The following is a 22,040-nucleotide window of genomic DNA, read 5'->3' as shown; positions in this document are numbered from 1 at the left end:
GAGACAAAGCTTCTGAGCGCTGATTTATGCATACTCTTTATATATTTCCTGAAAAGGAAATTGCATTGGATTAGAGTACCATATTATCTTAAGCAAAATTCATATTATTGTTATCATCAAAACTAAGATAATTGATCAGAACAAATCTTGTTCTAACAATCTCCCCCTTTTTGATGATGACAAAAACATATATAAATGATATGAATTTGCGATCAGAAAGAACAGACGGCAAAAGACAAATTACACAGCTATAGCATAAGCATGTGAATATGTCTCCCCCTGAGATTAACAATCTCCCCCTGAGATAAATAATCTCCCCCTGAAATAAATACTCGAAGAACTTTAATAAAAGACTTCCCTGATTATTTCGGTAGAGACGATCACATAAGCTTCTGTCTTCAGAGAATTCATAGCTTCTGACTTCTGCTTCCATTGGACAGCTTCAGAACTTGAATTTCTTTAGATCCCTAGAACACTCACAGCTTCTGATTCCTGCTTCCATTCAGGACAGCTTCAGAACTTGAATTTCTTTGATCTTCAGAACATTCACAGCTTCTGATTCCTGCTTCCATCTAGGACAGCTTCAGAACTTGAATTTCTTTGATCTTCAGAACATTCACAGCTTCTGATTCCTGCTTCCATCTAGGACAGCTTCAGAACTTGAGTTTTCTGGATCTTTAGAACATTCACAGCTTCTGATTCCTGCTTCCCTCGGATAGCTTCAGAGCTTTGAATTTCTTCCAACATCACTTCATGCTAGATTTGTATCAGAACATTGTTGAATGTACCAGAGCATCATCAGAGCATTTCTACATCCTGAAATGTTACAGAACAAAAACTAAACGACAAAAGTCAGCATGAACGAGTCAGAACATAAAATGTATCAGAGCAAATAGAATTTTGTCAAGGCAAATAGACAAATTTTGGATCAAATTCTATTCTCAGTGCTTCTGATTTCTGAAGCTTGATAGCACTCAGCTTGCTTCAGTTTCCATGGTTTTGCTTCTTGTGTTTGCTTTGAAGATTCTCTTCACTTCTTTATACCTGCAAAACACTTAAACCATATAGAACTTGCAGTTCTTGTTAGAAAATGTGTGGGAGTTTTACCCAGCAACTGATAGATTAATCAAATCATTTATCATTTATCTTCTCCCCCTTTTTGTCATAACATCAAAAAGAATATTCAAAAGATTCAGATGTATAAAACGACAAATGAAATCACTGGAATGTAAAAAACAAAGAAACTTTTCATTGATAATCAAAATATTTTACAAAGGTTCTTATGTTTAACAAGATGAGAAACATTCCTAGCAAATACATAAAAAGTCATCCCAAGGGGAAATGACTACAAAAATTAAAAACAAAACCCTAGCAAGACACAATCTGTGTCAACCCATCAAGAATCCCTGGGGTCTTCTTGTCTTTTCAGACTAGAATCTCCACTGTAGGAGAGATTCAAGAGACCAGGGAGGAAGTGAGGGACAGTTCACAGACAGGGAGCTAATGTTGCAAACGGGCTCCAGTGACTCAAGAAGGTCTTCTTCCTTTGGATAAATGTTGATAACAGCATTGAAGAAGAGATCTGTCTTGAAAGAGACTTGGAGAGCCATCCCAAGATATGCTTCACATCCGGTAACTGAGTAACCCTTCCATCCGTTCTCATTGAGTTGAGAGAATTCATGATGAACGCTAGGTTTGAACTAGGAATTTTTTTAAAGCGAAAAATAAAAAAACTTTGTTTGAGCAAGAAAGGAAATAGAAGAGAGAGAGAAGAAAACTTGATGAGGAATGCAAAGGAACGGAGGATATAAATAGAAAAAAAAAATTGAAAGAGTGCAATAGAGGAAAAAATAAGAGGAAGGGAGAAGTGTTTGAAGAGTAAAAAAAAAATGAAACGAATGATGAATAGCATTTAATGTTACGTGACATGAGGAGAGATAATAAAGACAAATGAGGTGACTAGCACAGTTACCTATGGGCGGCGTCCCTTCAACTGCACGCGCGCTTATCCATGAATAGTAACGACAGGTTTACCATCCCGAGATAAAACGTTACAGCTGTTTTGCTTTAAAAGAGGTTCTGAATCAACTTAGACAATGAAACGTTAGTAATAACCGAATCATAATTTCTAAAAGATTTCAATCAGAACTTCTGATTTAAAAAAAATTCACATTCATTTCAGAAGATAATCATACATAAGAACTTCTCATCTTCTCATTCTGGGCATAAATCCATACTGATGTTCTTCACAATGAACTTAAACCTATCTTCAGCCAGGGGTTTTGTAAAAATATCAGCCCATTGATGGTCTGTATCAACAAAGTTTAAAGAAATAACGCCCTTCTGAACATAGTCCCTTATGAAATGATGTTTAATCTCGATATGTTTAGCTTTTGAATGAAGAATAGGATTCTTAGATAAACATATGGCAGAAGTATTATCACAGAATATAGGAATGTTACTCTCAAATATCTGATAATCTTCCAGCTGACTCTTCATCCAGAGCATCTGTGTACTGCAACCAGCAGCAGCGACATATTCTGCTTCTGTCGTTGATAGAGCAATAGTTGCTTGCTTCTTGCTATACCAGGAGATCAAATGACTTCCAAGAAATTGGCAACTTCCTGAAGTACTTTTTCTTTCAATTCTGTCTCCAGCATAGTCAGCATCACAGAATCCTACTAAGTTGTATTCTTTAGATTTTCTGTAAACTAAGCCAACATTAGTAGTACCTTTCAGATACCTTAGAATTCTCTTAACAACAGTTAAATGAGATTCTCTAGGATCTGATTGGAATCTAGCACACAAACAAACACTGAACAGAATGTCAGGTCTAGAAGCAGTCAGATATAGAAGAGATCCAATCATACCTCTGTATAACTTCTGATCTACCTTCTTACTTACCTCATCCTTACCTAGGATGCATGTTGGATGCATAGGAGTTTTGGCTTCTTTGCAGTCTAGAAGATTAAACTTCTTCAGAAGTTCCTTCACATACTTGGTTTGGTGAACATACGTTCCTTCTGATGTTTGATTTATTTGTATTCCAAGGAAATACTTGAGTTCTCCCATCATGCTCATTTCAAACTCAGCCTGCATAGACTCAGCAAACTCCTTTCCAAGTGTAGCATTAGATGTTCCAAAAATAATATCATCTACATATATTTGACAAATTAAAATATCCCTTTTAAAGGTTTTACAAAAGAGAGTAGTGTCCACTTTTCCTCTAGTGAAACCATTATCCAGAAGGAAAGAACTTAAGCGTTCATACCAAGCTCTGGGAGCCTGTTTCAATCCATATAATGATTTCTTAAGTTTAAAAACATGATTAGGAGACATAGAGTCTTCAAAACCAGGAGGTTGATGGACATAAACTTCTTCATCTATATAACCATTTAAGAAGGCACTCTTAACATCCATCTGATAGAGAGTGATGTTATGTTGAGTGGCAAATGAAATTAATAGACGAATAGATTCTAACCTGGCCACTGGTGCAAAGGTTTCTGTATAGTCAATCCCTTCTTGCTGACTGTAACCCTGAGCCACCAGTCTGGCTTTGTTTCTTACCACTTCACCTTTCTCACTGAGCTTGTTTCTGAAGACCCATTTAGTACCGATTATATTGAATCCATCTGGTCTAGGAACAAGATCCCAAACATCATTCCTTGTAAACTGATTCAGTTCTTCTTGCATAGCAATTATCCAGTCTGGATCTTCTAGAGCATGATCAACAGAAGTTGGCTCGATCAAAGATACAAGACCTAATTGACAATCTGCATTGTTCTTAAGGAATGCTCTTGTTCTGATTGGATCATCCTTCTTTCCAAGAATGACATCTTCTGAATGACCAGAGATGAGTCTAGATGATCTTCTGACAGATGGTTCTTCAGAAATGCTTAGATCCTTCAGAGAAGCTGATACTTGATCTTCAGATTCTTTGCTTCTGAGAAGCTCTGCTTCTGATGCGTTGCTTCTTGGCTCAGCAACTTCTGATATATCAATATCACAATCTGCAAAATTATCAAACTGCTTTGGTTTTTCAGAACCAAGCTTATCATCAAACCTGATATTGATTGATTCTTCTACAATCAATGTTTCAGTATTGTATACTCTGTAGCCTTTTGAGCGTTCAGAATATCCAAGAAGGAAACATTTTTGTGCTTTGGAATCAAACTTACCAAGATGATCTTTAGTGTTCAGAATAAAGCATACACATCCAAAAGGATGGAAATATGAAATGTTGGGCTTTCTATTCTTCCACAATTCATAAGGAGTCTTATTTAGAATAGGTCTGATAGAGATTCTATTCTGAATATAGCATGCAGTGTTTATTGCTTCTGCCCAGAAATGCTTAGCCATATTGGTTTCATTGATCATGGTTCTGGCCATTTCTTGCAGAGTCCTATTCTTTCGTTCTACAACTCCATTTTGCTGTGGAGTTCTAGGACAAGAGAAATCATGGGCAATACCATTTTCTTTGAAGAACTCTTCAAAGGATCTATTCTCAAATTCACCACCATGATCACTTCTAACCTTTATGATTTTACACTCTTTTTCAGATTGAATCTGAATGCAGAAATCAAAGAACACTGAATGAGTCTCATCCTTGTGTTTCAAGAATTTTACCCATGTCCAGCGGCTATAATCATCAACGATGACTAATCCATATTTCTTCCCTCTGACAGATGCTGTTTTGACAGGGCCAAACAGATCAATGTGCAAGAGTTCTAATGGCCTTGAGGTAGAAACAACATTCTTGGACTTGAATGCAGGTTTGGAGAACTTGCCCTTCTGACATGCTTCACAAAGAGCATCTGATTTGAATTTCAGATTAGGGAGTCCTCTGACCAGATCCAGTTTGTTAATCTGAGAAATCTTTCTCAAACTAGCATGACCTAATCTTCTGTGCCAGACCCACTGCTCTTCAGAAACAGACATAAGACAAGTCACCTTCTGACTCATAAGATCTTGCAGATCTGTCTTATAAATGTTGTTCTTCCTCTTGCGAGTAAATAGGATTGAGCCATCCTTCTGATTTACAGCCTTGCAAGACTTTTGATTAAAGACTATATCATAACCATTGTCACTCAATTGACTGATAGATAAGAGGTTATGTGTTAATCCTTCTACAAGAAGTACATTTGAAATGGAAGGAGAGTTACCAGACTTTATGGTTCCAGAGCCAATTATCTTGCCCTTCTGATCTCCTCCAAACTTGACTTCTCCTCCAGATTTAAGCACCAGGTCTTGGAACATAGACCTTCTTCCTGTCATGTGTCGTGAGCATCCAGAGTCCAGGTACCATGACATGTTGTGCTTTGTCCTTTTTGCAGCCAAGGATATCTGCAATAGGAATGATCTTATCCTTAGGTACCCACATTTTCTTGGGTCCTTTTTTGTTAGATTTTCTCAAGTTCTGATTGAACTTGGGTTTAACATTGTAAGCAATAGGAGAAATAGCATGATAATTCTTAATGTGAGTTTCATGATATTTCCTAGGTTGTGTCACATGCTTCTTAGTGTGTGTAACAGTGTTAAACTTCTGTGCATGTGATGTGTGCCTAATATCATGTGAGTGGCCATACTTGAACTCATCATACAATGGCTTGTATGTGATTTTCATCTTATCAACAGGTTCAAGTTTGTATGGGGTTTCACCCTCATAACCAATGCCTACTCTATTATTTCCAGACACAGCATATATCATAGAAGCAAGTTGACTTATGCCTATGCTTCTAGATAAGAATTTTCTGAAGCTCAAGTCATATTCTTTCAGAATATGATTCATGCTAGGAATGGCCTTTTCTGTTTCAGAAGAAGATCCACTGTTTTTGGATAAATTTAAAACTTTTTCCTTCAGTTCAGAATTTTCCAATTCCAGCTTCTTAGTTTCAAATTCAAATTGCTTCTTCAGCTTTTTGTATTTGATACTAAGATGGGCTTTGAGTTCCAGAAGTTCTGTTAGACTGGAAACTAACTCTTTTCTAGATAGTTCAGAAAATACCTCTTCAGAATCTGATTCTGATGTAGATTCTGATCCGTCATCTTTTGTCGCCATCAGCGCACAGTTGGCCTGCTCATCTTCAGAGTCTGAGTCATCTTCTGATTCATCCCAGGTTGCCATAAGACCTTTCTTCTTATGAAACTTCTTTTTGGGATTTTCTTTCTGAAGTTTCGGACACTCATTCTTGTAATGTCCAGGCTCATTGCACTCATAGCAGACAGCCTTCTTCTTGTCAGATCTTCTATCATCAGAAGATTCTCCACGTTCAAATTTCTTTGAACTTCTGACGCCTCTGAACTTCCTATGCTTGTTCTTCCAGAGTTGATTTAGCCTTCTGGAGATCAAGGACAGTTCATCTTCTTCTTCAGATTCTGATTCTTCAGGATCTTCTTCTTTAGCCTGACAAGCGTTAGTGCATTTCTTGATATTAGATTTTAATGCAATAGACTTAACTTTCTTTTGAGGCTCGTTTGCGTCCAGCTCAATTTCATGGCTTCTCAAGGCACTGATAAGCTCTTCCAAAGAAACTTCATTCAGATTCTTTGCAATCTTGAATGCAGTTACCATTGGGCCCCATCTTCTGGGCAAACTTCTGATGATCTTCTTTACATGATCAGCCTTGGTGTAGCCTTTGTCAAGAACTCTCAATCCAGCAGTCAAAGTTTGAAATCTTGAAAACATCTTTTCAATGTCTTCATCATCCTCCATCTTGAAGGCTTCATACTTCTGGATTAAAGCTAGAGCTTTAGTCTCCTTGACTTGAGCATTTCCTTCATGAGTCATTTTCAAGGACTCATATATGTCATAGGCCGTTTCCCTGTTAGATATCTTCTCATACTCAGCATGAGAGATAGCATTCAGCAAAACAGTTCTGCATTTATGATGATTCCTGAAAAGCTTTTTCTGATCATCACTCATTTCTTGCCTTGTCAGCTTTACGCCTCTGGCATTTACTGGATGTTTGTAACCAAACATCAGAAGATCCCATAGATCACCATCTAGACCAAGAAAGTAACTTTCCAGTTTATCTTTCCAGTATTCAAAGTTTTCACCATCAAATACTGGTGGTCTAGTATAACCATTGTTTCCATTGTGTTGCTCAGCAGAGCCCGATGTAGATGGAGTTGGATTTGCTTGAGATTCACCAGCCATCTTTTAATGAAGCGTTTTTCTCTTCCTGAATCTTTTCTAAACACGGTTAAGTGCTTGCACCTTAGAACCGGCGCTCTGATGCCAATTGAAGGATAGAAAAACACTTAGAAGGGGGGGGTTTGAATAAGTGTAGCTTTAAAACTTGACAGATAAAAATAAATTGCACAGTTATTTTTATCCTGGTTCATTGTTAACTAAACTACTCCAGTCCACCCCCGCAGAGATGATTTACCTCAACTGAGGATTTAATCCACTAATCGCACGGATTACAATGGTTTTCCACTTAGTCCGCAACTAAGTCTTCTAGAGTATCCTGATCACAACCTGATCACTCCAGGAACAACTGCTTAGACACAAGCTAAGACTTTCTTAGAGTATCCTGACCACCACGCGATCACTCTAATTACAACTGCTTAGACACAAGCTAAGACTTCCTAGAGTATTCTGATCAACACGATCACTCTAGTTACTTACAACTTAATGTAATCTTTCTAAGAGTATTACAAATGCTTCTTAAAAGCTATAATCACAAACTGTGATATTTCTCTTAACGTTTAAGCTTAATCTCACTAATATATTACAAAAGCAATGTAGTGAGCTTTGATGAAGATGAAGATTCTGAGTTTTGATTTGAACAGAGTTTCAGCAAGTTGATATGAGTTGTTTTGGTGCAGAATCGTTAACCTTGCTTCTCATCAGAACTTCATATTTATAGGCGTTTGAGAAGATGACCGTTGAGTGCATTTAATGCTTTGCGTGTTCCGTACAGCATCGCATTTAATGTTATACGCTTTTGTCAACTACCTCGAGCCTTGTTCACGCTGTGTCTACTGACGTTGCCTTTAATAGCTTCTAACGTTCCTTTTGTCAGTCAGCGTAGCCTGCCACTTGTACTTTCTTCTGATCTGATGTTTGTGAATACAACGTTTGAATATCATCAGAGTCAAACAGCTTGGTGCATAGCATCTTATGATCTTCTGACCTTGAAGTGCTTCTGAGCGTGATACCATCAGAACTTCAGTGCTTCTGATCTCTTGTTCTTCTGATGCTTCCATAGACCCATGTTCTGATTCTGCTTCGACCATCTTCTGATGTCTTGCCAGACCATGTTCTGATGTTGCATGCTGAACTATTTGAGACAAAGCTTCTGAGCGCTGATTTATGCATACTCTTTATATATTTCCTGAAAAGGAAATTGCATTGGATTAGAGTACCATATTATCTTAAGCAAAATTCATATTATTGTTATCATCAAAACTAAGATAATTGATCAGAACAAATCTTGTTCTAACAGAATATCTAAAAATCACCTTTGAAAATAATTTCATTCCTAAGCCGCCAAATTTATCAAGTTACCGCAAACCATAAAATACATTTGAGTATTTTCTTAATCTTTCCAATCAGAAAAGATTTGAAAACTTTGAAGGAGTCCAAAATCGTGAGCATGGTAGGAGGCTGGACTCCCATCCAAGCAAACAAAACCCGTAAATAATCTAGTAAGCCTTTTTTCCAAAGTTGAAAGCGAGTAGGCAAATGATCTAGGAGCAATCTCTAGCCGAAAAAATAGACATATGAAGGAATAGGAGCCTTCCAAATTTTGCCTTGTCTGGTCCGAAGACTTCGTACGCTTCTCATATAGATCATCATACAAGAACGCATTGAATACCAGATGCTTTGCCACTGTAGGACTTCTGCTAACTTTTACCTTTCTTCTTGTCGAACTTACCATCATTTCGCAAGAATTTTTCCTTAACGGCAGGGACTACCTTCCATATAAGAGAGTTTCTTTGAAATGAGCACGTGTTTGAGGCAAAACGCACAACAGTAACAACGCGTGATCTTCACATTAATATTTTCAAGATCAAGAATCAGCTTGTTGGACATATACAACTACTCAGCCAACATTTTATCTTTAATCATCTTGAATGAATACAAAGCTTACTTCAGGTAGAGTCGGTTTACCAGCGATTTTGGTCCTGTATAAACTTTCAAGTTTCACCCATAATCCTAATGTCGTCGTCTCCTTTGATACCCCTCGAAGAACCTTATCACCATGGCTCAACAAAATTGCGTCGTGGGCTTTCTCTATCATGACTGTCTCTATTTTTTTCGTTAAAGCAACATCCATAGTCACCGCACCAATTTATTGCAAAAAGGATGCCTCTAACAGAGTATAATAGAGAACACAATGAAAAACAAAGATGATAAACAAGAAGAACAACAAGGTTTGGTTATAACTGTTATTATTTACTTTCTCTTTGAAACAAGATTACAAGAATAACAAATAATCCTCTCAACCTAAATTAGGATTTACAATATGCAATGATGAGAGACTAGTAAGTTATTTATAATAAACCTAACATACTAAACTAATTGGCTTTTTCACAAATACACATTACAAGTCAATTTAGGGTACAAGTTAACTTAAACAATTGAACATAACAAACAGACCCAATTTGAAATACTAACAACCCTAACATTTTGACACCCACATACTAGAACACATTTCACCACAGTATGTAGGTCTTCGACACATTTTCTATCAAAACAAGAAGCTACTCTTTGACCCACTGGAGTTCGATCCAATTATCACAATATATATATATATATATATATATATATATATATATATATATAAAATATTTAATTTGTAGTTTTTTTAACAATAAATTTTTAATACTTTTTATTAGTTTATATAATATATTACATTAAACCTAATATTTACTGCATTTTTATATATTATTTAAAATAAATTATAATTTGTTATTTGGATATTAGAAATAAATTAAAATAAATCATGTTAAATTTATTCTTAAAATAAGTGTATTATGCGGAAATCAAAACATAAAAAGAAATCTATTATTCTGCTACTTATATTAATCACTAAACAAAAATTAAAAAGGATAATAACACAACCATAACACCTATAACACTTGTACTAACACACAACCAATCACATTTTTTTTATTAATTAAAAATTAAAATTAAAATTATTTCTCTCATCTTTTATCTCAACCACTCCATAATGTCAATTAAAAACGAAATTAAAATTTAAATAAATTTATATTTTCTCTTTTTTCATTAATTGTTCTTAAAAATATGGATTTAAATTCGTATCCATGCGAGTATTTCTCAATTAAAAACACAACTTTTTAAATATAACTCTTAATTAAATTAAATAACATATTTTATTGTATGTTTTTGAAGTACAATGGACTCTTCTTCTTTCAATACAAATTTAATGAAACGAATATTCTATACATTTGCTTTGGAAATATACTAATTTGACTTGAAAACAAAATAAAACAAGTGGTTAAATACACAATTATACATACTTATGTGAATATAATTAAAATTTATCATGTTATTAGGTGATATATTTTTTAGCCAATCTAGGTAAAGAAGTCTCCCCCAAAAATAAAATCCATCATTCCATTTTGCCACCGTCACCGCTATAACCCCTTGAACCACTGAATCAATCGCAGCAAACCATAGCGAGAAAGAGATAATTCGTCTGTTTATGTTATTTTTCAGTCTCTCAACCGGGAGATTAATCGAATGGTTCATATTCAATGCTGTACCATGAAGGAGAGTCAGCATTGTAACAGTGGATCCGCATTTCCGCATCCGTCACGCTCATGAGAATGAAATCAGATCCTTAACCTCTTCATTCACTCTCCCAACCCGTCGTTAATTCCTCTCTCTTCACTCCTCGTATCGTGTCTCTCTCTTTTACACTTCAAAATCAAACATATAACCATGTCGTCCTCGTTTTTATCGAAGGATCAACATCAACTAATGGAGACAATTCTTGTTCAATTGTTAAGGTTGTCTTGGATCGCTGCCACCTTGCCTATTCTCATCGCTTCCATTCCCATTCCCAAACTCAACTTCCTACGCCAAATCCTGTTGCTGTTCGCTAAGAGGGGAAAAATCATGCACCCCTCTTCTTCTTCCCAAGTAACAACAACCCTTTTCGTTTTTATCCATTTGATGCATAAATTTATCATCTTTTTACCAATGGGTATCTAGTTCTACTAAAAATATTTGATGGGTCGAATGAAAGTTGTTGTTTTTTTTATTGCAGAAATTTACTGTTCCTCAGAGATTCTTCTTGCATTTCTATGTTGTGGCTTCAATATGGACAATGTTTCTGCTTGTTGCAACTTGGGTGTATGCTTATAGAATGGTGCCGCTTGTTGTGGAGCCGTTGTCTTTTCCTACTTTAACTAGTTTTTTGACTGGTGGTTCAACTATTAGAACTTGTTCTGCTGAATTGAGGAATGGTTATGTTGCTTGGCAAGGTGTTTTTATGCTTTTGTTGATGGAAGCTCATGTTCTTCGACGCCTTTTTGAAAGTATATATGTGTTTAATTATAGCCCGTCTGCTCGGATGCATATCGTTGGCTATTTCACTGGATTGTTGTGAGTTTCTTCTTAATCCTTTCTTAAACTACTTGACTCAACTATATGAGGATAAGCATGTTAAGGGGTTGGACTTGAAACAACTAGTTATAATTGTACGATCATCAGAGTTGTCTCAAATTTTTAGAGACCCTGTGTAGATTAGTTGCAGTTTAACTATGATAAAAACAAATAGAGACCCTACTTAATTATGGTTTAACCGTGACAGACATTTTATGATACCTTATTTAGCTAAGATTTAACTATTACAAATTTTGGATCCTGTGCAGTAACCCGTCTTGCACGCCTTCAAAGACGGCTCTGACAGTCATATATCTGTGTTCTTAGATGACCATATCAGAGCGAATCTTGATTCTAGTGTTTCATCTACTTGCACTCATTAGTTTTATTTTGTCAATGGTTATGTTACTCCAGGAAATACTAAAATGGAGATAATTTATTTGTTTTCTTTTTTGAAGCTAGTTTCTACATAGCAGCACCGTTATCGCTGTGCGGTGATTCTGCATTGGAAGTTTTTGATTGCTTAGCAAATCTAGTGACTGAGTTCATTGTTAGAGGCAAGAATCAGATGCCACTGCCAGAGATAGACTTCTGGCTAGTTTTAAATCCCCTGACCAGGCTTGGGTGGAAGCATTGGGTTGCTGCAGCTGTTTTCTCGTGGGGATGGATTCATCAATACCGGTGCCATAAGATTCTTGTATGTATCATCTTCTTGATTGAGATATAAATATTTGTTTTGCAAAACATGGATATCAATCAAATACTTTGTGCATGTCTGAGTTGGATACTTTTGCCAGGGTTCTCTACGCGATTCAAGACACGCAGATGAATATGTAATTCCTCACGGTGATTGGTTTGAAATTGTTTCCTCTCCGCACTATCTCGCCGAAATTGTAACGCTCTTTTTCTGTCTCTATTACTTATACAGTTATACTGCAACGACTCATCTTGCTAAGCCTAATACAAAATATTTGATGATTATGAAGGTAATTTACGCCAGTTTTGTGGTTGCTACTGGTGGATCCAATCTAACAATCTGGTTACTTTTTGCTTTTGTGGTAATATTTCTCCACCAGATTTAGCATGGTTTTAATGTTTTGAACAAAATTCTATTTGATTTTGACTTGCTTTTCACATATTTGTTTTTGTTGGTTACAGGTGGCAAATCTGGCATTTGCAGCAGTAGAAACACATAGCTGGTATCGTCGAAAATTTGAAGATTATCCAAGCCGTCGGTTTGCTATTATTCCATTTATCCTCTGAGATTGTAAGGCAAAGTGTAATTATCTCAAAATATGACAGTAAATAACTTTATCTACTCAAGATGTACATATTTAGATGAAAATGTTTTTATTATTTACAAAAAAAAATTATTTATCATATGAGCAAAGAGTCCATTAGTTACATTCAAGTTGTTTCACAGTTATTTTGAGTTTTTGAATAGTTCTTTTTGGGTGTAAAAGATCAAACACTTGGACTCTGGAGTGTTGTAAATTGTAATAAGTTTGATAAAATGGCAGGGCATAATGCTAAAGTCGATTGTTTACATGCCTTTAGAATAGTTTATTTGACTTAATAAGAGTTTGGACGAATTTAAAATTGGTTATGGCATATTTAGTTTACAAATTGTTATAAACTTGTTTCAATAAGATCTTTAAGATTGTTTATAAAAGTAGCTCACCAATTATATCGAAATAACTTAACCTTAATTAATCTTTTATTACAAAAATAATTCATAAATGTTATTAAACTATTTATTCAAACATTTTTTACTGAGACTAGTAATCACCAGTATTGACTATTGAGGATTTCAAGTTCATGTTTTTCTTTTAGTTGAACTTTTAATAAGGCATATGATAATTAGGGATGTGCATCGTACAAAAACCAAACCAAACTAATTCAAATGTATGGTTTGTTTCAGTTTCAGTTTAGTTAAGGTTCAAAATTAGTTTATAAACAAGAACCTGTTAATTTGTATGAACTATTTTTGAAATTGGTTTTTAGTTTGAATTGGTTTTTGTTAATCCATTTTGGTCAAATTTAATTTTGTCACCTTCTCGCACCACTCATTCATTGCCATCCTCAACCTCCATGACGCAGAACTAAATTTATCAAATTGGTCTGACTTATGGTTTTTCGTTCGACTTTGTTTTGCTTCAAACTGTTCTTCAGATCTGAGTTTCATCGCCTTCAAACAAATCATTTTATGATTTATTCTTCTTCGTTCTGCGTTTTGAGATTCGATTTAGGATCTGAGTTTTATCTATCAAACTCATCGGCTTCAAACAAATCATTTCATGATTTCAGTTGAACTTTCATTTATACTTTACAGAAAGCAATGAACTAAAAAAATATGACAAGATTTATTGTATTCTTCTGCAGGACTTCAAGTTTGACAATATGTACTCTAGACTAAAAATCAATTTTATACTTCCGCAGAACCTCAATTTTCACAGTATATACTCTAGACTAAAAATCAAGTTTCAATCTACAAAAGTTAATATCTACTTCCATATTTCAAAAACTTATAAACTAAACTGTAGTATGGATGAACATAGACATGAAGCGAGTAAAGAAATGGATAAGTATATTAAGTAACAAAATATTCTAGATTTTCTCTCATTTAGTCCAATTTTTTTCATAAGAGTGGTAGATAATTCTACATTCGTTACCAAGCATAGTTCATTAAATCAACTAAAATGGAGGACCCAAAAGATTAGAATATGCCAAATCAAAATGTCAATACAAGTGTCAAAGTTGAACGGCCATGATGTTTTCTTGAATATTTGAGGTCCGTGATACATGCTTAGAAAAGAAGAACATTCTCAAGCGTAAAGGTCTATGCCCCAGAACTTGGCCGGTTGATTAGTTCGATATTTCTTGTCCATATTACTGATGAGATCTGCGTCCTCTTTAGACAACTCAAAATCAAATACCTGGAAGTTCTCTTTCAATCTATCCAGTTTCGATGTTTTAGGAATGACAACAGTGTTCCTTTGAATTCCCCAGCGAAGAGCAATCTGGGCAGCAGTCTTTTTGTATTTTTCAGCCAGACCCTAAAATCAAATTTGCAACACAAAGACAACACTCAAATTAGTTTCATTTACAACGGGTGGAAGATAAGATGATAGGCTGCAAATCTGTGTTGAAACTTATTATTGATAACTCACTTTGAGAACTTGGTCATCCAAACATGAGACTGTACCAAACCATTCTGTGTTAGCTGCAGCACCTCCCAGTGGAGTGTGGGCTGTTACACAAATTCCATGCTTCTGACAAAATTTAACTAGAGATTCACGCTGGAAGTATGGATGAGTTTCGATTTGATTCACAGCAGGCTTTATCTTGGAGTATGCTAAACAATCTCTAGTCAGAAAGATATCATAGTTGCTGCAAATAGTTTTTCGTCAGATTGTAATTTCAATAAATAGAATCAAACAATTCTCAAGTCAATACTAGATCACAAAAGTTATGCATATCCAACAATACATTTCCTTTTTCGTTAGATTAGACTAACAATCACCAATGACAATCAAGTTTTATCAAATTAGGGGTAGGCAGTAATTCTAAAGCATCTACTAGAGGGGATAAGGAAGATTGCTTGCAACACAAAATTAGACCTGATCCCTATGCTGCGAACCAAGCCCGTTGAAACAAGACCTTCCATTGCATGCCATGTAGTTTCCAGGGATATGGTTGTATCAATATCCAGGACACCATCTTCACCCAAAGCACTATCAGTAGTACCAACCCCTGCACGTGTGAGAAATGCGACAAAATCGTTACTATTATAGAACACATATATGAGTGTTTTAGATCACTTGTAAATTTCATAGTTATCCATAGTGGCCAATAACAAAAATTGTTAGCGCAACATCGGGGGAGGATCGAGTTCGGGAGCATTGTTAATTCCGGGACATTCCTTTGAGCAACACACCTTTGTGGGAGAGACACCACTTCTCCACCTAAAACCTTAAGGTGATAGGTGAGTGAGTTCTCCCACTTATATATGCTCAAGTCACCACACACATTTCCAATGTGGGACTATTATCCACACTCACACTTGATTCTCAACAAAAATAACAAAAGGAAAAATGTAATGGAAGCATAAGAAACTAAACATACCAGTGTGCCTTGTGGCTACCGGAAAGTGAACAAGATATAAATCGAGATAATCTAACTGAAGCTTCTTAAGACTATCCTTACAAGCCTCAACAACGTGTCCATGATCAGAGTTCCATAGCTGAAATCAAATTCAAATGCCAAATACCATTAATTAACTAACTTATAATAATCAAACACTAATTATCAGACTCAGAACAACAGATCACCATCACTAAACAATAAATGTAATAACAAACATTATTTACAGTGAAAATTAACCTTGGTGGTAATGAAAAGATCTTCCCTCTTCACAAGTCCAGTGTCAAAAGCTTCTTTAAGCGCTTCTCCAACTTCAGTTTCGTTCTTGTAATCGGCTACAACACATTCAAATCTCGTCGGTTAGATAAAAACCACAGTTAGTTTCCAAATTTGAAGGAGTAAATAAAAAAAGAAAAATTACCAGCACAATCGAAATGACGATAACCGATTTTGATTGAATTGATAATAAGATCTTTGATTTCTTGTCCTTGCATTCGCCAAACTCCAAGTCCGATTATTGGCATCTTGAAGCCATTGTTCAGTGTTATCGCCATTTCCCCCTCTTCCTCTCACGTCTGAAACTCCATTATTGACCACGCTCTCTCGTTTATATATATGGGCCTCCATTATTGGGTCACTATTTTTTGAATAGCCCAAGCCCAATTGATAAAACCGGGTGTAAAAATTGCTTGAAACAGAACCAGCAAAGAAAGGCCACAATCAGAATTCGGAAGTAGTAATATCATAGCAATAGATGCGGGGAATACTCATTCCATCCTATGGGATGGTTTCCGCAACTGTGAAAAGTCACAAATATCCTTAAAATTTAAAGAGACATTTTTAGAAGTATCCTTTTCACACTCCAGTCCATTCAAATTGCTGAAAAACTCTTATTTTATTAAAATTTAGTTTGGAAATATAATTCTATTGAGTTCGAAGATGTATATCCTTAACTACCATTAATTCAATATTCTATAGGATGTCATACCCTATCATGATACCAGACACTTTTGGAAGACCACCCACGTCATCCAACCAAGAGGTACTTACGATTCAGAACGACCACATCGATGATAGTGGTCTGTTGGCGTGTTGTAGAGATGTGTAGAGCAAGCATATAGTCAAAACTCTTTGAGGTTGAGAGTGTCCAGCTAACCCTCGTGGAAAACATGGTTGCATACTTACACAATGTCGTGCAGTACAAGCAGAGGAGGAGTCAAGGGGTTAGACATACCCAATAGTTAGTTTATGTTTGGATGTATTAATTAATTTTTTGTATTTTCGTATAAGTGTTATGTATGATGATGACTTTTTGGATTAATGTATGACTTTTTGCTTTCATTTAACTTTAATATAACTTATATGATTTTTATTCAAATATTATAAACAGGAAAGATTATAGTTGATACTTATATAGCTCTCATCGTTTCTCTCTTTTTATTCTTCACTCTTAGGGGTGGTTTTTGGCCATTTTGGCTAGAAATCACCCCTCAACACGGTATTTTTTTCTCTTTTTATTTAAATAAGTGGTTATCCATACATATTTGCTTCTTGTTTTGTGTGTTTTTAAGTTTTCATCGTCTTGTACGGTGTCTGTTGGTTTTCCCATCTTAGTACGGTGTTTGTTGGTTCAAATTGACACATTCACTTCAAATCATTGCAGATCTGAGGAAGACTTAGGCGTCAATGTTGCAGAACCAGAAGTATGAATATTCTGGTGACTTTTATTTTGTCATATTTGTAGGCACTTTCATGTTGTCGTTGCATGCTATTAACTTAGGTGCTGCGAGATTGTTTGCAGATTCACCTTTTTCAGTTTTTAGCGAACTTGAATTTGTAATGATGATGTATTTTTAATTTGAATTAATGAATATCTTTTTAGTCAAAAAAAAAACTTTAATATAACTTCATTTTACTTTGATTTTACTTGATTTTATTTTAATATAAGTTAGCCTAGACAATTATGATGTTGGGACAATGGTGATTCTCTGAAATGACTCAGGAGAGTTTCTGAAGAAGATGTATCTCCGAAATAATCCATCATTATAATTAACACACTTCCAACACATTATTTGATTGAAACATCTCTGGATACACCCAAATAATATATAGAGATGCATCTTCGAATCATATTTTATTTAAAATGAAATAGATCTCAGAATAACACAATTTCATGTGATTTTAGTATATTTAGAGATACATCTCTGAACAGTTAAAAAATGATTTTGAATTTTCAAGGATGTGGTATAACCCAAACTTTAAAATTGAAATAAATTGTAAGCCTAAAAATAGTTGAATTTTGAAAACCAATCTCGTTTAAAACTCAAAGTTTGCAAAAATAAGATAATCATATAATTCCTATTAGCGAGATCTTGTTTGAATAAAAATTAAGAAATAAATTTTAAAATGTAGTAACCATAGCCCTTCTGTTGCTGAGTGATTAGACCTATGATGCCTTTTAGAATATTTTATTTAAGTTTACAAGTGTTTGGATGAATTTTAAAATATTTTACGGCATATTCAAATTATTTCAATAAGCTTTTTAAGATTGTTTATAAAAAGTTCTCACAAATTAATCAAGAAAATCTAAAAAAGCTTATAGTAATTACTTTCATGTATTTCAAATTATGGATGCCCAGAAGATTAAAATATGCCAAATCAGAATGTCATTACAAATTTACATGTCTCAAAGTTGAATAGTGGTGAATGTTTTCTTGCATATTTAGGAACCATGAGACATGCTTAGAGAGGAAGAACATTCTCAAGCATAGGGATCCATTCCCCAGGCCTTGGCCGGTTGATTAGTTCGATATTTCTTCTCCATATCACTGATGAGATCCTCGTCCTCTATACTATAGACAGCTCAAAATCAAATACCTGGAAATTCTCTTTCAATCTCTCTGGTTTGGAAGATTTAGGAATGACAACAATGTTCCTTTGAATGCCCCAGCGAAGAGCAATCTGAGCAGCAGACTTTTTGTGTTTTTCAGCCAGACCCTGAATCAAATTGGCAACACAAAGACAAACACTCAAATTAGTTACATTTCTGATTTTGGATAAACAATCTGTGTTGAAACTTATTATTGACAACTTACTTTGAGAACTTGATCATCCAAACATGAAATTGTACCAAACCGTTCCGTGTTAGCTGCAGCACCTCCCAGTGGAGTGTGGGCTGTTACACAAATTCCATGTTTTTGACAAAATTTGACAAGAGAGTCACGCTGGAAGTATGGATGAGTTTCGATTTGATTCACAGCAGGTTTTATCTTGGAGTATGCTAAACAATCTCTCGTCAGAAATATATCATAGTTGCTGCAAAGAGATTGTTGTGGTCATGCATATGAGTCAAAATAGACTGAATTTTTAATTTGACATATCATTTTTAAAAAGTCTATTTGATCTATTAACCTATTTAAAAATTTATTTTATAAATCAAACATCCTCTTTAAAATTTATTATACATGCTTATTGAAACTTTTATTTAATTTTTTTTTATTTTGTTCTTCCTTTTGAATATATATTTGGTTTATTTTTTTATATACTTTTTAAAATCTTACAAAAATTAAATATGTACATTTAGTTAAAAAGATGCATTTTTTAATACTATATTATTTTTAAATCATCAAACATAATTATTTAGAATTTTCATATATCTTTTAAAATTTTATAAAAAAAAAAAATTACAGAGAGGTGATCAAGAACGAAATTTTTGATAGTTTTGCAAAAAATTTGATAACATATCATTGATATCAAAATTTCCGAAGGTTATTATAAATTTTTGGTATAATTTTTTGAAAAAACTAGTAATAATAACAAACCCGTGCCCACGTATTTATATAATATATTTATTTTAAATTAAAATTAAATTTTGACTTAAATTTTTTGTATTATAAATAGCATTATCGTATATAAAAATATTTAGATCAATATGTTTAAGTAACATTTAGAAAAATATTTGGATAAATAGTAAATTTTTGTATATAAAAATATTTAAATTAATAATAAAATTTTTTTTCGTATTCCATTTTTAAATCACAGATATCATTTTTTATATATAAAAATATTTATATCATTAATAAAATCTTCTCATACACAAATATTATTTATGTTTAGGTATCGTTTACAAAAATATCTGAATCAATTGTAAATTTTCGTATATACAAATATTTAGATCAATAATAGTTTTTTTTCGTATACGTTTTTTGAATAAATCTTTTTAGATCATAAATACCATTTTTCATATATAAAAATATAGGCTTAATTATAATTTTAGTCCCCCTATTTTTTCTTTTTCTTGATTTTGATCCATCTATTTTAAAAACCACTATTTTAGTCCCTTTTTAAATTTTCTGTGTAATTTTTGTTCCTCTACTTTATTTTTTTCTGCAAAATTAGTTCCTATTTTTGTCTATTTTTCAACTAAAAATTCTAAAGGGGATCAAAATCATGGTTTTAAAAATGGGGGAATTAAAAATCGAAAAAAAGACAAAATAAGGAGACCAAAATTACAATTAAGTCAAAAATATTTAGATCATTAATAAATTTTTTCGATAATCAAATATTATTTATGTTTAGGTATCGTTTACATAAAAATATTTAGATCAATAATATTTTTTTCCATATACATTTTTTGATTAAAAAAAATTGGATCATAAAAATCATTTTTCGTATATAAAAATATTTAGATCAATAGTAGATTCTTTCCCGTACACAAAAATGATTATTTTTAGGTATCATTTCCAAAAATATCTGAATCAATATAATTTGATACTAATAGAATTTGACTATAAATAATAGTAGTATGTTACAATTGAATAATTAATACTTTTTTAATATATATATATATATATATATATATATATATATATATATATATATATATATATATATATATATATATATATATATATATATATTTGTGAAATGACATCAATAACAAATAATTTTTCTAATATTTAATTGTGCAAACATTACTTTAATTGTATAAACTTCATTAATGACTAGGGGTGGCAAAGCGGGCAGCACGCCCCGTCCCGTTATATGCCCGCCAAAAAAAGAGCAGGGCGGACATGCACACAAATTGAAATGGATATAAAAACTTAGCCCGCCACGCCAATGTGACGTGTTGGCGGACTTGCTTGCTTATTTTTTTATTAATTATTATTTTATTTTATTTTAATAAATTTTTTACATTTAATTAAATTTTTCACATAGTTTTTAGAACAATTTTTTAATAAGCATTTTTAAACAAATTTTACTTAAAAATATTGCATATATTCACAAATAAATGTATAAAATAAAACCATCAAGAATTAAAATTAGTAGAATTAACTTAAAAAATAGTGGATTTTGACGGAGCGGCGGGTTTTGGCGGGCGACGAGCTTTGATGGGGCGAGCTATGGCGAATGGCGGGTTTTGGCGGGACGGACTATGGCGGACGACAGACCTAAAATGTCAACACAACCTGGTATTGTTTTGCGGGTGCGCGGAGCAGCCCGGCGGGCCACGGCCCGTTTTGCCACCCCTATTAATGACATATATTAATATAATAATAATATGAGTCATATAAATTAAAGTTAATGATAAGTGACACACATTTTTATATTGTATCCAATAACACACATTTTCAAGTATATTTTTAAACTCATTTTAATTGAAATATATATTTTTTAAATTTAAATTATTATTATTTTCTTAAAAAATATTGTATCTTAAAATAAAAATTATTTCAAATTATATTTCTTCGTTATTAATATTCAATTACTAAAATTAATTTTTAAAAATTAAATACTATTTTAAATATAAATTAACAATCTTTTAAAATGATCATAATAATTTTTTTATTAAATAATAATTTATTGAAATATTTTGGTTAATAATTTATTAGAAAAATAATAATAATAATAATAATAAAGTAATAAAAAGTGAAAAGTGAGTTGGAAAGTAATAAAGTAATAATTAATTTAGACTAATATAACAAAAGAGTATTTTTGTGATTTTCATAACAACAATTTTTCTTATATTATAGATAAATAAAATTTTTTTTATGTTATCAAAAATTTTAAAATATACTAAAATTTCCTGTAATTTATTGAAAATTTCAAATTTTTTGTAGTATAAAATTGTATTAATTTTTTTCGGAAATGCACTATCAGATATTTCGAAAAATCTAGCAAAATTTTTAAAATTTCAATAATTTTTTTCAGAATTTTTCAATCAACACAAATAAAAATTTCAAAAAAAGTAATTTGTAGGGATATAAGAGTAATAACAACATTATTGGAGGTGTCAAGGTATAAGTGTAAGGTGTTA

General features: G+C 33.2%; 2 protein-coding genes and 1 pseudogene across 2 annotated transcripts; 1 reads left to right on the top strand and 2 right to left on the bottom strand.

Moving 5' to 3' along the window:
- Window positions 1–10,613: 10,613 nt before the first annotated feature.
- Window positions 10,614–13,127, top strand: LOC131602121 (polyprenol reductase 2-like). The gene is made up of 6 exons (XM_058874127.1): window positions 10,614–11,116; window positions 11,244–11,581; window positions 12,044–12,278; window positions 12,379–12,474; window positions 12,568–12,639; window positions 12,740–13,127. The coding sequence occupies exons 1-6, from the start codon at window positions 10,916–10,918 to the stop codon at window positions 12,842–12,844; spliced, it is 1,047 nt and encodes a 348-aa protein (XP_058730110.1). The 5' UTR covers window positions 10,614–10,915; the 3' UTR covers window positions 12,845–13,127.
- A 1,024-nt stretch (window positions 13,128–14,151) lies between these two features.
- On the bottom strand, window positions 14,152–16,318 carry LOC131602123 (NADP-dependent D-sorbitol-6-phosphate dehydrogenase-like). The gene is made up of 6 exons (XM_058874128.1): window positions 16,146–16,318; window positions 15,965–16,059; window positions 15,707–15,824; window positions 15,202–15,334; window positions 14,752–14,971; window positions 14,152–14,637 (listed from the first exon to the last, which is right to left on the bottom strand). The coding sequence occupies exons 1-6, from the start codon at window positions 16,276–16,278 to the stop codon at window positions 14,407–14,409; spliced, it is 930 nt and encodes a 309-aa protein (XP_058730111.1). The 5' UTR covers window positions 16,279–16,318; the 3' UTR covers window positions 14,152–14,406.
- A 2,167-nt stretch (window positions 16,319–18,485) lies between these two features.
- LOC131605223 (NADP-dependent D-sorbitol-6-phosphate dehydrogenase-like) lies at window positions 18,486–21,352 on the bottom strand (annotated as a pseudogene).
- Between the last annotated feature and the right edge of the window lie 688 nt (window positions 21,353–22,040).

This window comes from Vicia villosa, linkage group LG5, assembly GCF_029867415.1.
Source record: "Vicia villosa cultivar HV-30 ecotype Madison, WI linkage group LG5, Vvil1.0, whole genome shotgun sequence".
In the NCBI taxonomy this organism is placed as follows: Eukaryota; Viridiplantae; Streptophyta; class Magnoliopsida; order Fabales; family Fabaceae; genus Vicia; species Vicia villosa.
The sequence above is the reverse complement of the archived record's forward strand: the minus strand, read 5'-3'. Positions and strand labels throughout refer to the sequence as shown.

What these genes read in the sequence shown, in the direction of transcription:
- LOC131602121 (XM_058874127.1), top strand. Translation starts at nt 10,916, where the DNA reads ATGTCGTCCTCGTTTTTATCGAAGGATCAACATCAACTAATGGAGACA. An exon ending in ACCCCTCTTCTTCTTCCCAA is followed by an intron (nt 11,117 to 11,243) that starts GTAACAACAACC and finishes TTTTTATTGCAG; the next exon opens with AAATTTACTGTTCCTCAGAG. An exon ending in ACCGGTGCCATAAGATTCTT is followed by an intron (nt 12,279 to 12,378) that starts GTATGTATCATC and finishes TACTTTTGCCAG; the next exon opens with GGTTCTCTACGCGATTCAAG.
- LOC131602123 (XM_058874128.1), bottom strand. Translation starts at nt 16,278, where the DNA reads ATGGCGATAACACTGAACAATGGCTTCAAGATGCCAATAATCGGACTT. An exon ending in TCGTCATTTCGATTGTGCTG is followed by an intron (nt 16,060 to 16,145) that starts GTAATTTTTCTT and finishes AATGTGTTGTAG; the next exon opens with CCGATTACAAGAACGAAACT. An exon ending in GTTCGCAGCATAGGGATCAG is followed by an intron (nt 14,972 to 15,201) that starts GTCTAATTTTGT and finishes AACTATTTGCAG; the next exon opens with CAACTATGATATCTTTCTGA.